The 19,829-nt window shown below is 34.9% G+C and overlaps 1 protein-coding gene across 3 annotated transcripts in view; it reads right to left on the reverse strand.

Moving 5' to 3' along the window:
• Positions 1–19,829, reverse strand: part of LOC150099769 (protein BCCIP homolog) — a 100,371-nt gene that overhangs the window by 42,895 nt on the left and 37,647 nt on the right. For all 3 annotated transcript variants that reach the window (XM_090403323.1, XM_090403324.1, XM_090403325.1), the window contains exons 3-4: positions 15,259–15,333; positions 7,126–7,206 (exon numbers count right to left, since the gene is read on the reverse strand). In XM_090403323.1, coding sequence (XP_090259449.1) covers positions 7,126–7,206; positions 15,259–15,333 — 156 coding nt within the window. The remainder of the gene's footprint in view (positions 1–7,125; positions 7,207–15,258; positions 15,334–19,829) is intronic.

Below are 19,829 nucleotides of genomic sequence, written 5' to 3' on the forward strand. Positions count from 1 at the left end.
ATAACCTCCTGTAAATGCTCCTTGACCACTTCGCATGCTCTATTGACATCCAGCCCTTGCAGTTTAACATGCCATGGCACTGAACCAAGCAATCTCCTAAGCTTGTCATACTTGCCAGCATGGTAATTCCACACATACCCTGTCTTAATTGAAAATTCCACACCTTTAGCCACCTTCCAGGTCAAGATCTTATGATCACTCTCACCAATAGGTGAGAACATGATCATATTCATTACAGTCAAATTCTCAGATGCTATTACCAGGTCAAGCACTCTTAAACCCCTAGTATTTTCAATTACATGCTGTCTCAGATAATTATCCCTTAATAATTGAATAAAATCCAGTTCCTTCCTCACGTGTGTCCTCTCCTCCTTCCAATCAATGTTACCAGTTGAATCTCCATAATAATTACCCTCCTTCCACTCATTTCATCAATTTGTTTATGCATACTATCACCACCATCTATTCCATCACCTGGTCTATAGCAGCACCCAACTGTATATTTTGTTCTGCCAGTCTCAATCTCACACCAGACAGCCTCAAATGAGCTCTTTTCACTATCCTGCAATACAACTTCAATTCCATTTGGCTGCAATTCATCAGCTATCATCAATAACACTCCTCCCCCCATTTTATTCTCTCTGTCCCTTCTAAACACACTATAACCCATACATTCTATCTCACTAACAATATCATCTTCCGTCAGCCATGTTTCACTAATGCCAATAACCTGTGGCCAGGAAGAGCCAACCAAGGCCAAAAATTCTTCCTTCTTGTTCCTAATACTCCTGGCATTAGGAACAAGTATACATCATTAGTATACATGAAATGCATACGTCCCTTTGTCCCACCCCTATATTGATGCGTTATTCTAACTATCCCAATCCAATTTCTTGTCCTTAGTACTGGCTCGGGTACATTATATACATTCTTACACTCAACTGTCTCACTGATGTCTGCATATCCACTTCCCCTCCCCCCTTCTTGGTAGTTCTAGTTTCCCTGGTTCTGCACATCCATTTTCACTTCATTCAACAACACTTTTTCCAGTCTCTGCACACCAAATCCATTCAAATGCAGGCCATCCATCTTGTATAAATCCTTTTGCCCATCAAACTCATTCCACACCACACCGTCTGCATAACCTGCGCATAAAGTCATTTGCGATTATGGCCCTCCTTCTAAACTCCTCTCTGTCGTACCGCAGCAACAGACTCACCATCCTAGCTCTCTCACTCTTTTCTTTCGCTATCTTTAACAATACTTTCAAGTCCTCTCTCATAAAAAAACTTCTCCTTTCAATTCATTCGTACCTGTCACAACTATCAATTCTTTCACCCTCTGTTTTTGCACTCTAATACTCTCACTTACATCCTTAAATATCACGCCCAGTAAGTACGATTTAGTTCAACTCCCATCTATCACACCTCTTAATAACGAGTCACCGTACAACACTCTTTCCTTCATTTCTAAAACTCTCCCACTCTTATGCTTATTTTCCCTTTCAAACACTTGCTTATTTCCGTTAGCCGAGGCATTCTGGAAAGAGTTTTGCAGGTGCTCCAACTGCAGCTGCGCATTGTGTATTACTCCGCGTACCTGTGCGATCTCACTCCTTACAAATAATTCCTCATTTTTTTCATCATTTAAACCATTTTCTCTCTCTGCATAATTGCTTTCGCTCTCTCTTTGATCACTGCTCTCATTGCTATCTTGTACAACATCGCAATTCCCTATCAAGTGACTATTTTCACTCACATTCTGTTCTGGCTTTCTTCTATCACAACAATCTCACAACCTGACACATACTTCAATTCCTCCCTTTCCTTACACTTTCTGCACAGTCTCCCACCACTATCATTTTCCATCCAAATTCCAGCCTCTTTCGGGAAAGCATACATCCCACACTGGACAAACTCCCTCACATTCAAGTTTTTGAACAAAGGCGTCGTATTTTTGGACACCATTATTTTTCGTCGCATTGGTGCCATGTGCTATTCAATGAAACGTATCTTTAAAATACTAAGTTAAATAAAACGGAATTCACACCAAAATCACACAGACACAAGCTACCAAAAATAAAAAATACTACGTTAAGATTTAAACCAATATTCCAATTTTCACTCAAAATTATACTTAGCTTTTGGGAGCTCTCTGAAAACACTACACACCATGTAGCCCTCTAGCAGCTTCCTCATGTTATGAGGAAGCTGCTGTTATGATGTATGGTAGCATAATTTTTGTCAAAGTATAAGGTGTCTATTTATCCATTTGTAGAAGCAGACACACTGTAAACAGTATAAAAAGTGAATACTTGTCCAACAATCTTCTAATGTGTTCAAGGCATGAAGAAAAATGATCATGTGGTCATCATCATCATCAAATTCCTGCCATACACCCTCAAGGGGGTGTACAGGATATGACAGTACTACATGAAAAATTTACATCATTACTAACTTCCTATCTACAATTTTCCTCCAAATCAGTCTGTTACTTGTCAAGACTTCAACATTATCAGATCTTATATTTCTATCGTCTAAGGCACTTTGTACCGTATCAATCCACCTATATCATGGTTTTCCTCTGGGTCGTTTTCCTGCCAACCTGGCAGAGAACACTTGTTTTGCTAATCTTTCCTCTCCAATTCTATTTAAGTGACCATACCACCTGAGATTAGCTCTGCTAACGCATTCCTGGATGCTGACAATGTCAAGTTCTTTCCTAATATCCTCATTTTTAATATGATATTGCCATTGATGCCAACTGTTAACGCCTCTAATCTTTCTCAGGACTCTCATATCTGTGGTCTCTAGTCTTTGGTCAAGTGTTTTACTTCTGACCCAGCTCTCAGATCCATAAGTTAAAACTGGTTTGAAAACTGTCTCGTATACAGCTAATTTAGTGTTCCGACTAATTTCTCTCTTATTCCATATGAATTTATTCAACTGACTTCCCACCATACCAGCTTTGCTGATTCCGGTGTCTATTTCTATATTTAATTTACCATCTTCAGTAAAAATCGTGCCTAAGTAACTGAAATGTTTTACTTGTTTCACAGGTTCTCCATTCACAACACAGTTGACATTTTCAATGATTCTGCCTATTTTCATCGTCTTTGTCTTTTTATTGCTGACCTTCATACCATATCTATTACAACAGCTATTCAATTTAGTCAGAGAATCTTGCAGACTTGTAGGATTTATTTAGAAGTATAACATCATCCGCATAAAGCAAAGAGCTGACATTAACATCTTCAATTTTGATATCAGGTTTAATACCACTTTCCTTCATAATGTGATCCATATAGATAATGAATAACAGAGGGGATAATGTACATCCTTGTCTCACACCAGATTTAACATTAAACCATCTTCCTGTACTTCGTTCAATTCTAACTGCTGACTCACAACTCAAATAAAGACTAAGTATTGCTTGATATAATGCCCCATTGACACCATATAACTGCAGCATATTGAATAGCTTCTCTCTTGGCACCTTGTCATATGCCTTTTCCAAATCGACAAAACTTAAATACAAATCTTTGTTATATTCCCATGCTTTCTCGACTATTTGTCGTAAAGTGAAGATCTGATCCTGACAGCCTCAATTTGGCCTGAATCCAGCTTGTTCTTCACGAAGCTTTTCTTCTACAATTCTTCTCAACCGTTTCTCAAGTATACTTGCATAGATCTTGCCAGGAACACTCAGTAGGGAAATACCTCTGTAATTCTCACATTCAGTTTTATTTCCCTTTTTATATATGGGTACTATGAGAGCTCTACTCCAATCATCGGGAATTCGTCCCTCAGTCCAGGCCTTCTGAACTATGCAGTGCAGCCACTGTAAGACTTTTATACCACCATACTTCAGCATTTCTGGTCGAATATCATCTACTCCTGCTGCCTTTCCACATTTCAAGCCTTTGATGGCTTTTTCTACTTCAAGTATGGATATGTATTCCTGACTGCATGGCTGGTCAATGTTTTTTTATCACTGTGCTGTCATCACTGCTTGTTTCATTTAGCAGTTTCTCAAAGTAATTACTCCATACTTCAAGGATATCTTTTTCTCCCATTTTCATGTCACCTTTATCATCTCTAACTCCTTTTACAGCACTCTTTCCTCCATTCCTAAGCTTCTTCAACAACCTCCAGAATATTTTGCACCTTCTTGATATTTATTTTCTATATTCTTGCCAAAGTCCTCCCATGACTTTTGTTTAGCTAGTTTTACACACTGTTTAGCTTTCTTACATTTGTCTCTGTATTCTGTAAAAGTAAAAGCTGACTTATTTGCCAGGAACTTTTGATATGCTTTCTTCTTTTCCTTCACTGCCTCTTTAACTTCCTCTGTCCACCAGGGAGTTCTGATTTTTTTATCCTTGCACACAACTTCACCACATGCCTCTCTGGCAGAATCAATCAATGTTTTCTTCAGAGTTTGCCACTGAATCTCCAAGGTTTGATTCCTGTTCTCAAACTCTTTCATTTTCTTTTCAATAATCTTTCTGTATTTTAGTCTACAGTTCACATCTGAGAGCTGCTCAAGTTTTATTTGCTTTGAAACTTTCTTACATGTTATTCTTTTCAATATGAAATTCAATTTTATCCTGCTCAAGTCTAAATAGTGATCACTTCCAATTTCAAATCCTCTGTACACTCTGGTGTCCTGCACCAGGGAGAAAACATCACTATCAACAATAACATAGTCAATGAGACTTTTCTTATTCCTAGCCTCTTCTCTCCATGTGAATTTGTGCACATTTTTATGTTGGAACATGGTGTTAGTAATAACCAGTCCATGTCCTGAGCAGAAATCCAACAGATATTTGCCATTATTATTAGCTTTGCTCTTTTCTCCAAATTTTCCCAAAATATTTTTATATGTCTCACAATCATTTCCTACTCTGCTATTTAGATCCCCAACAAGGACCAACTTTTCCATTTTCATTGTGTCAGTTGCTTTTTCTAAAGCATCAAAAAATTCCTCCACTTCTACCTTAGTAGAACCTTCTGTGGGACCATAGGCACAAATAAGTCTCATTGTCCAGTTCCCCATTCTCATATTTGCCCACATTACTCTACTTGAGACTGACTGCCATTCAAGAAGATTAGCCTCGTATTTTGTGTTGAATACTATGGCTACTCCTTCTTTTCCTTGATTGTCATTGCCTGAATATAACATTTTGTATTTATTGCTCAGAAAGATCTCACCAGTTTTGGTCTTTTTTGTTTCAGTCACCCCTATTATGTCGATCTGGTACTTATCTAATTCCTCAGCTAGCTCCATTTCTTTGCCATTCAGGCTTCTTACGTTGATAGTACCGATCTTTAACTCTGGTGATATTGAGTTGGGGAGATCATGTGGTCTCAAAGCCTTAATGTTATTTACATCTCATCTCATTTATATCCTCTTTTACCTTGCGGTGTCAAGGATTTGTTAATCATCGGACCTCAAACCATTCACAGGATAAGGTGGTCAAGCCCTACACTCCGGTGTATCCTATAGTGTCGAGTTCTCAAGGCCGGTTTGCCTGCTTTGTGGGATGAAAACCCTCAGAATAAACTGGGAATAAAACCCTATAGTCCTTGCCCAAGACCAGCTAACTTGGCTATGGTGAGGAAGATCCTTCAGCTCCTCATGTCACTGTGTTATTTACACAAAGTTGCCAAATAAAGATAGAACCTGGCTCTTAGAGTTAGATGGTAGAAACTGGCACTGAGTATAAAGATTATAGTATTTTTAGAAGGGACAGAAGAGATAGGAAAGAAAAGGATAATAATGTCCCATGCAGCAGTGAGTTTGAAGCTGTCTAGTGTGGAGGCTGACAAAATGAAATACAGGGTAGTCCATAAGTCATGGAACATGGCATAGAAAGGGCCCTGTTTTGTGATGCAACTAGATAAGCCTTTTAACATCAATATATATATATATATATATTTTTTTTTTTTTTTTTTAAATAAAAAACAACATCATGTAAATGCCTTCCATTTTCAGCTTCACAAAGATGGGCTATTTCTATGGAATGTTTCATGACTCGGGGTAGCATAATGGGGTGTTACTACACACCTGCCAGCTTTGGTTGATGGGGATCATGAAATTACCCTGATGGATACTAAATGTTTTTATTATGGGGGACTTAATTTATGTGAACATTGATTGGGTAGCAGAAAAAAACTCACAATAAGAATGCAGGAGAATTTACTGAGCTGTTGCAAGATGAGACAACTTTCTGAAGCATGTGAAAGAATGAACTGGAGGTTATAGTGTTAGATTTGACAATAGCATAAGAGGGTGTCACAGTTGAAAACATGACTTTTTTTTGTCACCTACTGGTGACACAGATTGTGCCAGATTGACCTGGAAAGTAACTAAGTATATGGATGTTGCAATTAGGACAGGTTACATGATAAACTACAAAGCTGAGAACTATGACAAACTGAGGAGAATACTTTTGTTAATGTTTTTGAGGGTGTGTGTATATACCATATTTACCGGCGTATAAGACGCACTTTTTTTCTTTGAATATAGGTCTGAAAAACAGGGTGCGTCTTATGTGCCGATACTCAGGATCCAGAGACGAGTGACCAAGATGATAGCAGGTCTGTGGAATGAACCTTATGAGAACAGGTTGAAGATTTGTGGGTTGCAGAAATTGGTTGAGAGGCAGAAAAGGGGTGATATGATTGAGACATTCAAATTACTGAAGGGTTTCTATAAGATTAATCTGGAAGATATTTGTGAGAATAGGACTGGTGGTGGGAGGATTAGGGGCCATACATGGAAGCTGGGCAAGAGCGTGGTTAGCAGGGGTGTTAGAGCTAGATTTTTTACTTGGAGAGTGGTGAATGAATGGAATAAGCTGCCAGAGTCTGTTGTGGGTGCTATGACCATGAATGAGTTCAAGGTGAGGTATGATAGATACTGTGTGAATGTCGAATAGTTGTTCTTGACATGATGTTAGGGCCTCCCTCAATGAGTCTGTCGACTCCTTGAAGTTGTCCGAAATAATAAAAATAAATTTATATATATATAAAGTGTAGATGTTAAATTTTATCAATTCATGTGTACTCTATAGTTTTATAAGTCATAAGTATCTGAAATTAGTTAAATGAATATACTAACCTTTATCACACTACCAACTAAGTTCTTTTTGATGATTAAATCAGCAAGTTCTGATAAATTAACCTGCGCTTTCAAAAAAAGCTGAAAATATTAAATACTAAATTAATTAGGGCAATCATCCAATGAATATATAAATTCCACATCAATCATACATAATGTTCAAAATATTAAAATACACTCAATGTGTATATACCAATCACTCTGTGAATATAACAATTAAAAACCTTTACTTCTTTAGAGAAACTTGTGACATCAAGATTATAACATATAGACATGTTTACACAAGAATATTATATTTTAATTTGCCAAATATTTCAGTCTGAAAATAACAGACTGTCTTCAGTGGAAATAATTTCTCCCTTCAGTTTCTTTCTCTATAGAGTAATACTGAAAGTCCTTTTATCCACTGAAGATAGTCTGTTATTTTCAGACTGAAAAATCTGGCAAATTAAAATATAATATTCTTGTGTAAACGTGTCTGTATGTTATAAAAACCTTTATGATATTCTGTACAAATGCATATTACAGGAAAGATAGGATGGTATACTCTTGAAAATACAATAATCAAACTGGAAAACGTATCATATAAGAACTATTTTAAGTCAAACTCACAAATTTCTAGTCAGGCTGATATATAATTTCAGATTACTCTCATTCTTAAATTCTTTTCACCATGCTGTGAAAGGTTGCTTGGTTATAAATTAAATTTGTCAAGAAATTATATTCTCAACTGTACATTTTAAAGAAAAGGCATATAACAAGGGGGCCTAAGAGAGAAAAGTGTTCAAAACACTACAGTTATATAGTATAAATGGGGTGGATCGAGCAACACATAGTCTGAATTTAAGTTAGCAGTTAGAATTGAAGGAGGTGCAGGAAGATTGATTGATGTTAAATCAGGTGTGAGATAAAGGTACACATTGTTAATCATCATTTATATGGATCACATTAAGAGGGAAAGTAGTATTAGGTCTGATATCAAAATTGGGGATATTCAAACTCAGCTCTTTATACAGATAATGTTATACTCTTAAATAAACCCAGTATAAGTCTGCAGGATTCCCTAACTATACTGAATAACTGCTATAATAATACATTTGGTATAAAAATTGGCAATAAAAAGACAATGAGAACAGGCAAAACATTTTTATTAACTGCCTCCTTTCAGGAAGCAGTTAATAAAAATTATTAACTGCTTCCTGAAAGGAGAGCTTCTAAAATATTTCAGTTATTTAGGCACAATTTTAAGTGAAGAAGGAAAATTAAACATGGAAATAGATAACAGAATAAGCAAAGCAAGTTTAATTATATAGAAGACATTGTTAAAAAGCAATTTTAACTTATGGATCTGAGAGTATGATTAGTAATAAAATGCTTGATCAATGACTGGAGAACTTAGATACAAAAGTTCTGAGAAAAATCAGAATGAACAAATCACATCAATAAGCAGAATTATTAAAAATGAGATACTGAGAAGGAAATTGGTATTGTTAGTATTCAGGATTGTGTGGACAGAGCTAATCTAAGCTGATATGGTTACTTAAACAGAATGAAAGAGGAAATCAGCAAAACAAGTTTTTTGCTAGGATTACAAGACTTAGAGACAGATCAAGATCTAAGTGAATTAATACAGAAAAAGTGCATTAGAGGTTTGAATATTGAAGTTTTGAAAGTTAAGATTAGTTTGGAGAAAAACTGCTGATAGGAAGTTAATAATGTAAACTTTTCATGCAGTACTATCTTAATATCCTGTATACACCCTCCTCCCAAGGGTAACATATCAGGAATTTGATGATGGTGCAGCAAAGGTCTATAATCTTTATAAACAAGACTGGGTGTTAATATAGTTCACACTATTTGCTCATACTGTACTTAGGTAAAGGATTAAAACAAGAATACAATTTCTTGTCTAGTGTAATTTAAAGGATCACAGTATCCAGTATATACAATGGGTGAATAGGGGTGAATAGGTTAGTTGTATACTAAGAAATGCGAGACCTAAGGAAGTGCTTAAGTTATACCATTTGGATTTGGAGGCTGAGAAATATCATAAAACTGGAATAATATATCTTCCAATCTAAGGGTAATAAAGTTATGGCTAGTATTTCTCTTTCCTTAGAAAAATTGACTAAAAGGTATGCCCTCACCTCCCCATCCCAATGGATGCTCTGAATACTATATTCAGAAAACAGATAAAGATGGCCTTCATTCATGTTTTTGTTGGTTCCTTGGTATAATGCATTGAACTCAGACAAGTCTTTGATAAAATAATGTCAGAAATAAAATGCAATTGCTGTAATATGGCAATATCAGTAGATGGTGATGTACAAGTGATGCAATAATCTAGTATCACTAACTCCATCCAGATTTCCACCATAACATGGAAGTCCCCATCATGATGGGTGGGATCAAGCAAAGAAAAACAGAGATGTGAAAAAAGATAAAGCCATTAATATTTTAATAAGTTTTGCATATCTGAAACATGAATGTTTTTATTAAAGATATATGTCAATATATAATTATTGATAATGAATAACAATTTTAGGTGTGATGTCTAAAAATCATAACTAAATGGTGTATAAATAATAAGTCAATGTGTCAAGATCAAGTTAGGACTTCTAGGAGGCTGGATGAGCAATTCCTTCATCCACAGTGAAACTGTTTAGGGATCCCATCTATAGAAAGTCAAATATTCTTTCTTCCAGCTGTTTCACCCAGCTCTTCCAATTCTCTTCTGTCATGCTTTTCATTATGATAAGGATTTCAATATTAAACATGGGTACATGAGTTTCAGGTCACCAACCAATCCACCTCACCTGAAAGGTCAACCTGACTCCAGTGGGGCTTAAAAAGACTAAAAAAACCAGTGGTTGCAGTTGAAAATTTTAAGTGGGAGAGCTGCATATACAAATTAAGAAAAATAATTCATTTATTCCCAATAAGCAACTATTTTATTAATAAGTAAATTTGCATATTAAAAAAAAAATGTCTTTATTAAAAATATTATTTGAAAATAAAATCCATCATCATCAAATTCCTGCCATGTACCCTCGAGGGGTGTACAGGATATGATAGTACTACATGAAAAAAATTACATCATTACTAACTTCCTATCTACAATTTTCCTCCAAATCAGTCTGTTACTTGTCAAGACTCCAACATTATCAGATCTTATATTTCTATCATCTAAGGCACTTTGTACCGTGTCAATCCACCTATATCTTGGTCTTCCTCTAGGTCGTTTTGCTAATCTTTCTTCGCCCATTCTGTTTAAGTGACCATACCACCTGAGATTAGCTCTGCTAACGCATTCCTGTATACTGACTATGTCAAGTTCTTTCCTAATATCCTCGTTTTTAATATGATATTGCCATTGATGCCATCTGTTCATGCCTATAATCTTTCTCATGACTCTCATATCTGCGGTCACTAGTCTTTGGTCAAGTGTTTTACTTCTGACCCAGCTCTCAGATCCATAAGTTAAAACTGGTTTGAACACTGTCTTGTATACAGCTAATTTAGTGTTCCAACTAATTTCTCTCTTATTCCATATGAATTTATTCAATTGACTTCCCAACATACCAGCTTTGCGGATTCCGTTGTCAATTTCTATATTTCATTTACGATCTTCACTAAAAATCGCGCCTAAGTAGCTGAAATGTTTTACTTGTTCCACAGATTCTCCATTCATAACACAGTTGACATTTTCAATGATTCTGCCTATTTTCATTGTCTTTGTCTTTTTATTGCTGACCTTCATACCATATCTATTACAACAGTTATTCAATTTAGTCAGAGAATCTTGCAGACTTGTAGCGGATTTATTTAGAAGCATAACATCATCCACATAAAGCAAAGAGCTGACATTAACATCTCCAATTTTGATATCATGTTTAATACCACTTTCCTTCATAATGTAATCCATATAGATAATGAATAACAGAGGGGATAATGTACATCCTTGTCTCACACCAGATTTAACATTAAACCATCTTCCTGTAGTTCCTTCAATTCTAACTGCTGACTTACAATTCAAATAAAGACTAAGTATTGCTTGATATAATGCCCAATTGACACCATATAACGGTAACGTATTGAATAGCTTCTCTCTGGGCACCTTGTCATATGCCTTTTCCAAATCAACAAAACTTAAATACAAATCTTTGTTATATTCCCATGCTTTCTCGACTATTTGTCGTAAAGTGAAGATCTGATCCTGACAGCCTCTATTTGGCCTGAATCCAGCTTGTTCTTCACCAAGCTTTTCTTCCACAATTCTTCTCAACCGTTTCTCAAGTATACTTGCATAGATCTTGCCTGGAACACTCAGTAGGAAAAATACCTCTGTAATTCTCACATTCAGTTTTATTTCCCTTTTTATATATGGGTACTATGAGAGCTCTACTACAATCATCGGGAATTCGTCCCTCTGTACAGGCTTTCTGAACTATGCAGTGCAGCCACTGGAAGACTTTTATACCACCATACTTCAGCATTTCTGGTCGAATATCATCTAATCCTACTGCCTTTCCACACTTTAAGCCTTTGATGGCTTTTTCTACTTAAAATATGGATATGTATTCCTGACTGCATGCCTGGTCAGTGTTTTTTACCACTGTGCTGTCATCACTGCTCGTTTCATTTAGCAGTTTCTCAAAGTAATTACTCCATACTTCAAGGATATCTTTTTCTCCCATTTTCATGTCACCTTTATCATCTCTAACTCCTTTTACAGCACTCTTTCCTCCATTCCTAAGCTTTTTCAACAACCTCCAGAATATTTTGCCACCTTCTTGATATTTATTTTCTATATTCTTGCCAAAGTCCTCCCATGACTTTTGTTTAGCTAGTTTTACACAGTGTTTAGCATTCTTGCATTTGTCTCTGTATTCTCTAAGAGCACAAGCTGACTTATTTGTCAGGAACTTTTGATATGCTTTCTTCTTTTCCTTCACTGCCTCTTTAACTTCCTGTGTCCACCATGGAGTTCTAATTTTTCTATCCTTGCAGACAACTTCAGCACATGCCTCTATAGTTGAATCAATCAGGCTTTCTTCAAGCCTTGCCACTGAATCTTCAAGGTTTAATTCCTGTTCTCAAACTCTTTCATTTTTTCTTCAATAATTTTTGTGTATTTTAGTCTACAGTTCACATCTGAGAGCTGCTCAACTTTTATTCGCTTTAAACCTTTCTTACATGTTATTCTTTTCAATATGAAATTTAATTTTATTCTGCTCAAGACTAAATATTGATCACTTCCAATTTCAAATCCTCTGTACACTCTGATGTCCTGCACCAGGGAGAAAACATTACTATCAACAATAACATAGTCAATGAGACTTTTCTTATTCCTTGCCTCTTCTCTCCATGTGAATTTGTGCGCATTTTTATGTTGGAACATGGTGTTAGTAATAACCAGTCCATGTCCTGAGCAGAAATCCAACTGGTATTTGCCACTATTATTAGCTTTGCTCTTTTCTCCAAATTTTCTCAAAATATTTTTGTATGTCTGACAATCATTTCCTACTCTGCAATTTAGATCCCCAACAAGGACCAACTTTTCCTTTTTCATTGTGTCAGTTGCTTTTTCTAAAGCCTCAAAAAATTCCTCCATTTCTACCTTAGTAGAACCTTCTATGGGACCACAGGCACAAATAAGTCTCATTGTTCAGTTCCCCATTCTCATATTTGCCCACATTACTCTACTTGAGATTGACTGCCATTCAAAAAGATTTGTCTCGTATTTATTTAGTGTTGAATACTATGGCTACTCCTTCTTTTCCTTGATTGTCATTGCCCGAATATAACATTTTGTATTTATTGCTCAGAAAGATCTCACCAGTTTTTGTCTTTTTTGTTTCATTCACCCCTATTATGTCGATCTGGTACTTATCTAATTCCTCAGCTAGCTCCATTTCTTTGCCATTGAGGCTTCTTATGTTGATAGTACCGATCTTTAACTCTGGTGATGTTGAGTTGGGGTGTGTTTTCAGATTTGTTCCAGTAGCTGATTTTCGCTGTTCGGCCTGGTTCCCTGGCAAAAACAACGGGGGCCTTGTTTAACCGACGCCCCAGTCGGTTAAATATTGTACCATCATTTTTTATTTTGGTTTAACCAATAAGAATACAATTTGGTCGGCTAAATCCCAAATGCTAGCCCAGCCTCGTTCGTTCAGTATCCAAGTAGATGCCCAACAGGGTGCACCACGAGAAGGTGAGGATTGGACATTAGGTCAGAAGCCCTGGTAAGTTCTCCGCATTCCTTTCAAGGCTATGTGGAGGTCTCCTCTCAGTTATACAACTTTGACCCTTAAGCACCCCGAAAATAAAATCCTTGTATCTTTAATAAATAAATAAATAATTATATGTTTTTTAACAGAATAAAATAAGATTTATCAAAAATATTTCACACTCACCACGAACACACATCAATAATAAAAGTTTCTTATTTCACAGAAATAACACACGCAAGCATACCATTTGTCTGTAGTGACACTGCTCAATGAGCAGTGTCGGATTCACTTGTTACGTGCAGTGACAAGTGCAAACGAATATCGACGAGTCCAGCCGCAACTGATCGAATGCGATAATTCCGACACTGTGTTAGATCACAGTGCATTTGTTTCATGTAACGATAATTGAGAAAAATATAATTCTTTTCATATTTTCAACAATGACACATAATTCAGCCTTGTATCTATAATAAATAAATATGTTATTTTAACAGAATAAAATAAGATTTACCAAAAATATTTCATCCCCACTACAAACACAAACCAATAATAAAAGTTTCGTATCTCACAGAAACAACACACACACAAGCATACAATTTATCAGTAGCAACATTGCTCAACGAGCAATGTCAGATTCACTTTTAACTTTCAGTGACAAGTGCAAGCGATTATCGGTGTGTCTAGTCGCAACTGACAGATGCATTTGTTTTTGTTATCTAAAGTGTTAATCGAACAATTCCAATTATTAACTATTCAATCAATGTTGAAACATAAGCTGTAACCTTTAACATGTTGTAAGCATTGTTATTATTTATAAACATAAACAAAATTTAATTTTTTCGTTTTTTCCTTGGGGATGCTGCAGTGTCGCAGTGCTTATGTACAAGCTGCCACAGAAAAAACTCTTCTAAAATAATGTCATTTAAAATGTTGCATCTTAAATAATGAACATATCAGCTAAAAAGGTATCGCATCCATACATACTAAATAATGTACTATTTAAAATATATTTCCTCTTATTCTCTCTTTATAATGTGCCAGACTTATGCCATTGTATGATTTTTATTTTGGTCAATGAAAAAATAGCCAAATAATTTGGTTACTTGGCTATTTGTTTTCTATTTTTTTTCTTGGCTATATGATTTTGGTCAATGAAAAAAATCAAAATCATATTAAGTCATTTTACCAATTATTTCTTTGCGTTAATGACAATTATAGAAAAATAGGTTGTTTATATAAACAATATAATTGTAATTGTGTAATAAAATCATTTATAGATTTAAAAAACTGCTTCCCTCCGAGAAAAAGCCATATGTGCACAGATGTTATAGTCCAGCAAATCACTGACTTGCTGCCATCCCTACAGAATACTGATTATACTTTTTTTAATGTAATTAAATATAATAATATAATCAATATTCTAAATTTTTGTAATTCAGTTGATGCAGAACCTCAAGCACTGTGAATGCCAGCATTCACAGTGGTTGAGGTTCAGCGATTTACTGTGTGAACTTAAGTTTACACAATATAAACTGAATGAAATTTTGTGAGTGGTGTTACTTCACATTTTGAAAATGAAAATATAAAGAATCAACATGCAACCTAAATAATCTAGTGAACCTACTTGATTAGTCTTTTTAAGTTGATAATATAAAGGCAATCTTTCTACAACAAAAAGATACAATTATCAATTTTTGAGGCACCATATGCAAGGCACGAAATTCTATCAATGATATTCACCTTTGGTAATGAATCACAGAGCTAAGTGAAATTATTGGACTTTGTAATTTGGAGTTTTTGGTCAATCAATTGAAAGTGCAAGTTGTCTGTAAAACAAATGTTAGATAGCCGAGTATACACTAATGTATTTGCTTACATACTCCTGATTTTAATTTATTACCTGTTTTAGGAGTTGTTGAATTCCATGAAAGTCACTGTCATCTGGAGTCCTTGCTTCAAAATCGACATTTATTACCTAAGAAATCAGAGAAAGAAAAAAAGATTTAAAATTAAAATAAATAAACAGTTAAAGATGAAAATCATCCATGAAATATACTTTGTAGAGTAAATGTAACAACTATGCATCAAAATAATGAATATAAAACAGGACTATGAAGACTTCATTCAGCTTATATAAGAATAATATAATATAATAATGTTTAAATCTACCAACAAAGTAAACAGTTCACACATGAAATTACTAAGATTTTAAAAAATAACATGGAACAGCAACTTCCAGTGTGAGCTGCCTTAGTTCTAGAAATACTAACTCCTGAGAGTTCATATGTCTGTGATTAATATTTTAATTAAGTTTTGTTGATTTGTATTGGGAGATCATGTAGGAACCCCAACTTTCATACATGAGATTTCAGCATGGCCTCCAATTAAAGGTCAATGGAATCTCATTAAAACATTAATAACAGACAATTTATGGACTCTGTGATATTAGTGTCTTTTTAATAGTATGGCACTAAGAGAAAACTTATATCAATCATTTGGTTTCCCACATATTACTGTCATTTTAAACACTCTTAGTAAGAGTCAAGACAAATTTAGCATTTTCTATTGGCAGGGCATGAAAGATGCACTAGTTCATGACGCTAGTCCTGTTTGTTCATGGCATGTGAGAATTTTTAGTAGATGAGTAAAGCAATCAGAAGAAAGATTTCAGTTTAATTATCAGTTTTATTTAGATAATGCCAATTCTATGATATTAAATTTCATAAATTACATAATTTCCAATTCTATGATATTAGATTCTATGTAAATATTATTTAAATTAATGGGATATTAAATCCCACATTGTTTTAAAACTGAATAAGAAACTCAAAGATTGGAATCAGAGAGTTTCATGCTGAATATAGTATAATAAATTATACAAGTATTGGCGACTACTAGCGTGAGCTAATGCTAGTAGTCCAAGTATGTAGTACAAACTTGGGCAACTCGCAGCAAAGGTAGTGAAATTTTGATCGCTATTCTTAGTATTTTCCATAATGTAAAACACATTTCGGCGATATAAACATTATTTAAATTAAGGGGATATTAAATCCCACACTGTTTTAAAACCAAATAAGCAAATGAAGTCTATTGGCTCTTTATATTTAAGTAACTTAATGGGTGCACCTTTTTGACAACTCGTATAGCAGAGTATATAAGTTCTTTTCGTTCAAATCTATACCTTTGGTATTAATTTGGTCTAGCTACTCACTGATGAAGCCTCAATAAAGGCTGAAACCGGTCTGGGTAGTGACCTCTCACCATAATGTAATAACAGCATACATTTCCTAGGAAATGTGTTTTACATTATGGAAAATACCAAGAATAGTGATCAGAACTTCACCACCTTTGCTGCAAGTTGCCTGAGTTTGTACTATGTACTTGGACTACTTGTATTAGCTCATGCTAGTAGTCGCCGATACTTTTATAGTTTATTATACTATATTCGGCATGAAACTCTCTGATTCCAATCTTTGAGTTTCTTATTCGGTTTTAAAACAACATGGGATTTAATATCCCCTTAATTAAAATAATGTTTATATCGCCGAAATGAAGCCTGTTGGCTATTTATCTTTATATTTAAGTAATCTATGTAAATATTTTGTATGTTATCATTAGTAATGAGGCATGCTATTCATTACAAATTCCAGGGTCATATTATCAATGACTTTGTTGTAATGGAATATGACCAATAAGATTATTGGTCATAAAATTAGATTATTTTGAGCCTAAAGACCAATGAGGGATGTCCTCTATGAGTGCTGTTGGCTAACCTTAACAGTTGGGCAGGAGGCCTAAGAGTTAGTTTCTCAAATCTTGGTAAGTTTAACACAACCATATTTATTCAGATTAGGCTGATTTTTTAAATCTGCTGTCGATTCTAAAAATGCATTCAAGTCTGTATTTACTATGATGAAGCATAGTAGTTTTTTCCATCTGATCCTGTGCAAGATATTCAAAGTATGGTCAGCTAGGCCTCACTGCCCAGAGTTAGGGTAGCAGGTGTATTTCTTGTGTTCACCAAGGTAAATATTGGCAGATCTCCCAATCTGATCATAATATGATAAGTTGCAAGAACAAAGAACCTTATAAACTCCCCTCCTCTGGCCAATTTCTATATGGAGCATTTTGCAAAATAGGCTCTCAATACTGCCACTCTCAAACCTTCTATTTGGCTAAGATATACTGATGATGTGTTTTCTCTCTGGCCACATGGCTCAGACACATTAGACTCTATCCTCTTCCACCTCAACACCCCAGAATCCAGTTCACTATAGATTAAGAAAATAACAATAACATACCTTTTCTAGATATTTTAATAACACATTCTGCCCAACGGCACCCTTTCTCTTGCAGTTTACAGAAAACCCACTCACACAGCAAGATAAACTTTCCCATTATATCCCCTCCCCTCAGCAATAAGGTTCATCAAAACCCTTGTCAGCAGAGCCTCCAAACCTCTGTTCCACCCAGACTTTCCTTACATTTGAATTCTCCTTTATTCGCCTGTCCAATGGTTACAATGCTAAAAAGATCAACAAATTAGCTGTTCTTCACATCTTTGTTAACATACTGGATGCCCTGGACATTCCCTATATCCAAGGCACTTAAAAAAAAAAAAAAAAATATGGTTGTGCTTCCCAAGATTTGAGAAATTTTAATTCTTATGCCTCCTGCCCAAAAGCTAAAGCTAGCCTACCTTATAGGCCTTTAGGCTCAAAATAGTCTAATTTCTATCACTTATTTTGTGTGTAATTACAATTTTAATATTATATTCCTGAATGATTAATTGTGGTGTTTAATTATTTCTGTGCTGTATTTATTCCATTAAATTAAAATTATGAACATCATACAAAGTAGCCAGCCAATTCATGCAGGAAGTTTTATGGTGTGAAACAGCACTGAGAAAGAATTAAAAATACTATTTAATTTTTCCAATATTTTGTTTGTCACAGAGACATCTTCAAGGAGTACAATATGGGACTTGTCACACACAAGCAACATAAAACTAGCTGAAACATGTGGACGGAAGCCTAGGATGTAAACTAGGATCTCAAAATATAAGTATTTCCAATATTTTGGGAAATTTGTATGCAACCACATTTATTTAAAATTAACCTGATTTTTGAGAGCAGCTGCAGATTTAAAAACAGTCTTCTCTTCTAAATTTACTGTAATGAAGTAGTAGTCTTTTTTCCAATTGATTCTATGAGCCATATCCAAAGCATGGTCTGAAGGCCCAATCGACCTTCATAAAAAACATCACTGCAGATGTGTGTGTGTGTTTTGCATTCATCTAAGCAGATGGTGGCTGATTTTCCTATTTATCCATATCTGCAGAAACAGGGAATTCTATATACACCAGGAAATGAGAGAAGGGAGAGGTCCTTGGTAGCTGTATAACTTGATAGCATAACTAAAGCAATATAAAAATATATATCAAAGGGAAGATAAAAATATATATAACTAAAGGTTTAGTTATAACTAAAGCAGACAAAGGTAATGCAACTGTGGTGGTGATGAATTAGCTGAATACAAAAGCAAAATGTAAGATTCTACATACCAAATCATAGATTGTGATCCTACAAACTCTCAAAAGAACAAAGTCTGCAGATTATTAAAGAAAGTGTAAAAATAATCATAATTTAAAATTCTGAATATTTCTACGTATTGTTTATGTTAGATGTTTATTAGTTTTAGTTTCATAACATGCATTGTCGGCACTTGCGATGTGCCTGTTATTGAAATTTTTTTGTCAAAATGAAATGTAAAGCAGTTAAAAATTTATGTACTTACCTGATTTGAATGATTAAATTACAATAAACAAATTTATTGTAGTTTAAAATATTAAGTTGTGTGTTTTATGAAGACATTCTCTTGTTGCTAACGGAGACAACATGCCAGCCATTATACCTAGTTTCTCACTTGCCACTTTCATGGAGTGCGCATGCTTGCCGAGATGTTTGATGTGTGATTGACAGCTGACAAGTTCTGTATCAAAGCAACGGGAGAGTAAACAAGACAGCGTTCAGAAGAAATTAGAACACAGACCGGCAGATATTCAGATTCGGAGGAATTTGAGTTTTTTCATGCGACAGTCAGAGAAAAATTAATAGTAGATTCCTAAAAAGGAATCGTGGAACTATGAAGTTTCAAAGTGGAATAAGTATTGATAAATAAAAGAAAATATTGCTATAGGCGTTTTAAAAGGAATAGTGGAGGAAACGCTAATTGAAAGATTTATAGTAGGTTCCGAAAAGGGAATCGTAGAACTGTGAGTATTTAAAGTGGAAGAGACTGTCAATAAGCATTAGTGAATAAAAGAAGAAATTGCTATTTACGTTCTAAAGGAATGTTCGAAAAAACTCTGATTAGAAAGTTTCATCTGTATTAATGACGCCGGATCTAACTATTATTTCTACTAAAAAGAGAGAGAATTGAGTTAGGAAGAATTAATGTGTGCTACATAAG

This window comes from Typopeltis vanoorti, chromosome 14, assembly GCF_054136105.1.
Source record: "Typopeltis vanoorti isolate ZY-2024b chromosome 14, IOZ_Tvanoo_1.0, whole genome shotgun sequence".
NCBI lineage: Eukaryota > Metazoa > Arthropoda > Arachnida > Uropygi > Thelyphonidae > Typopeltis > Typopeltis vanoorti.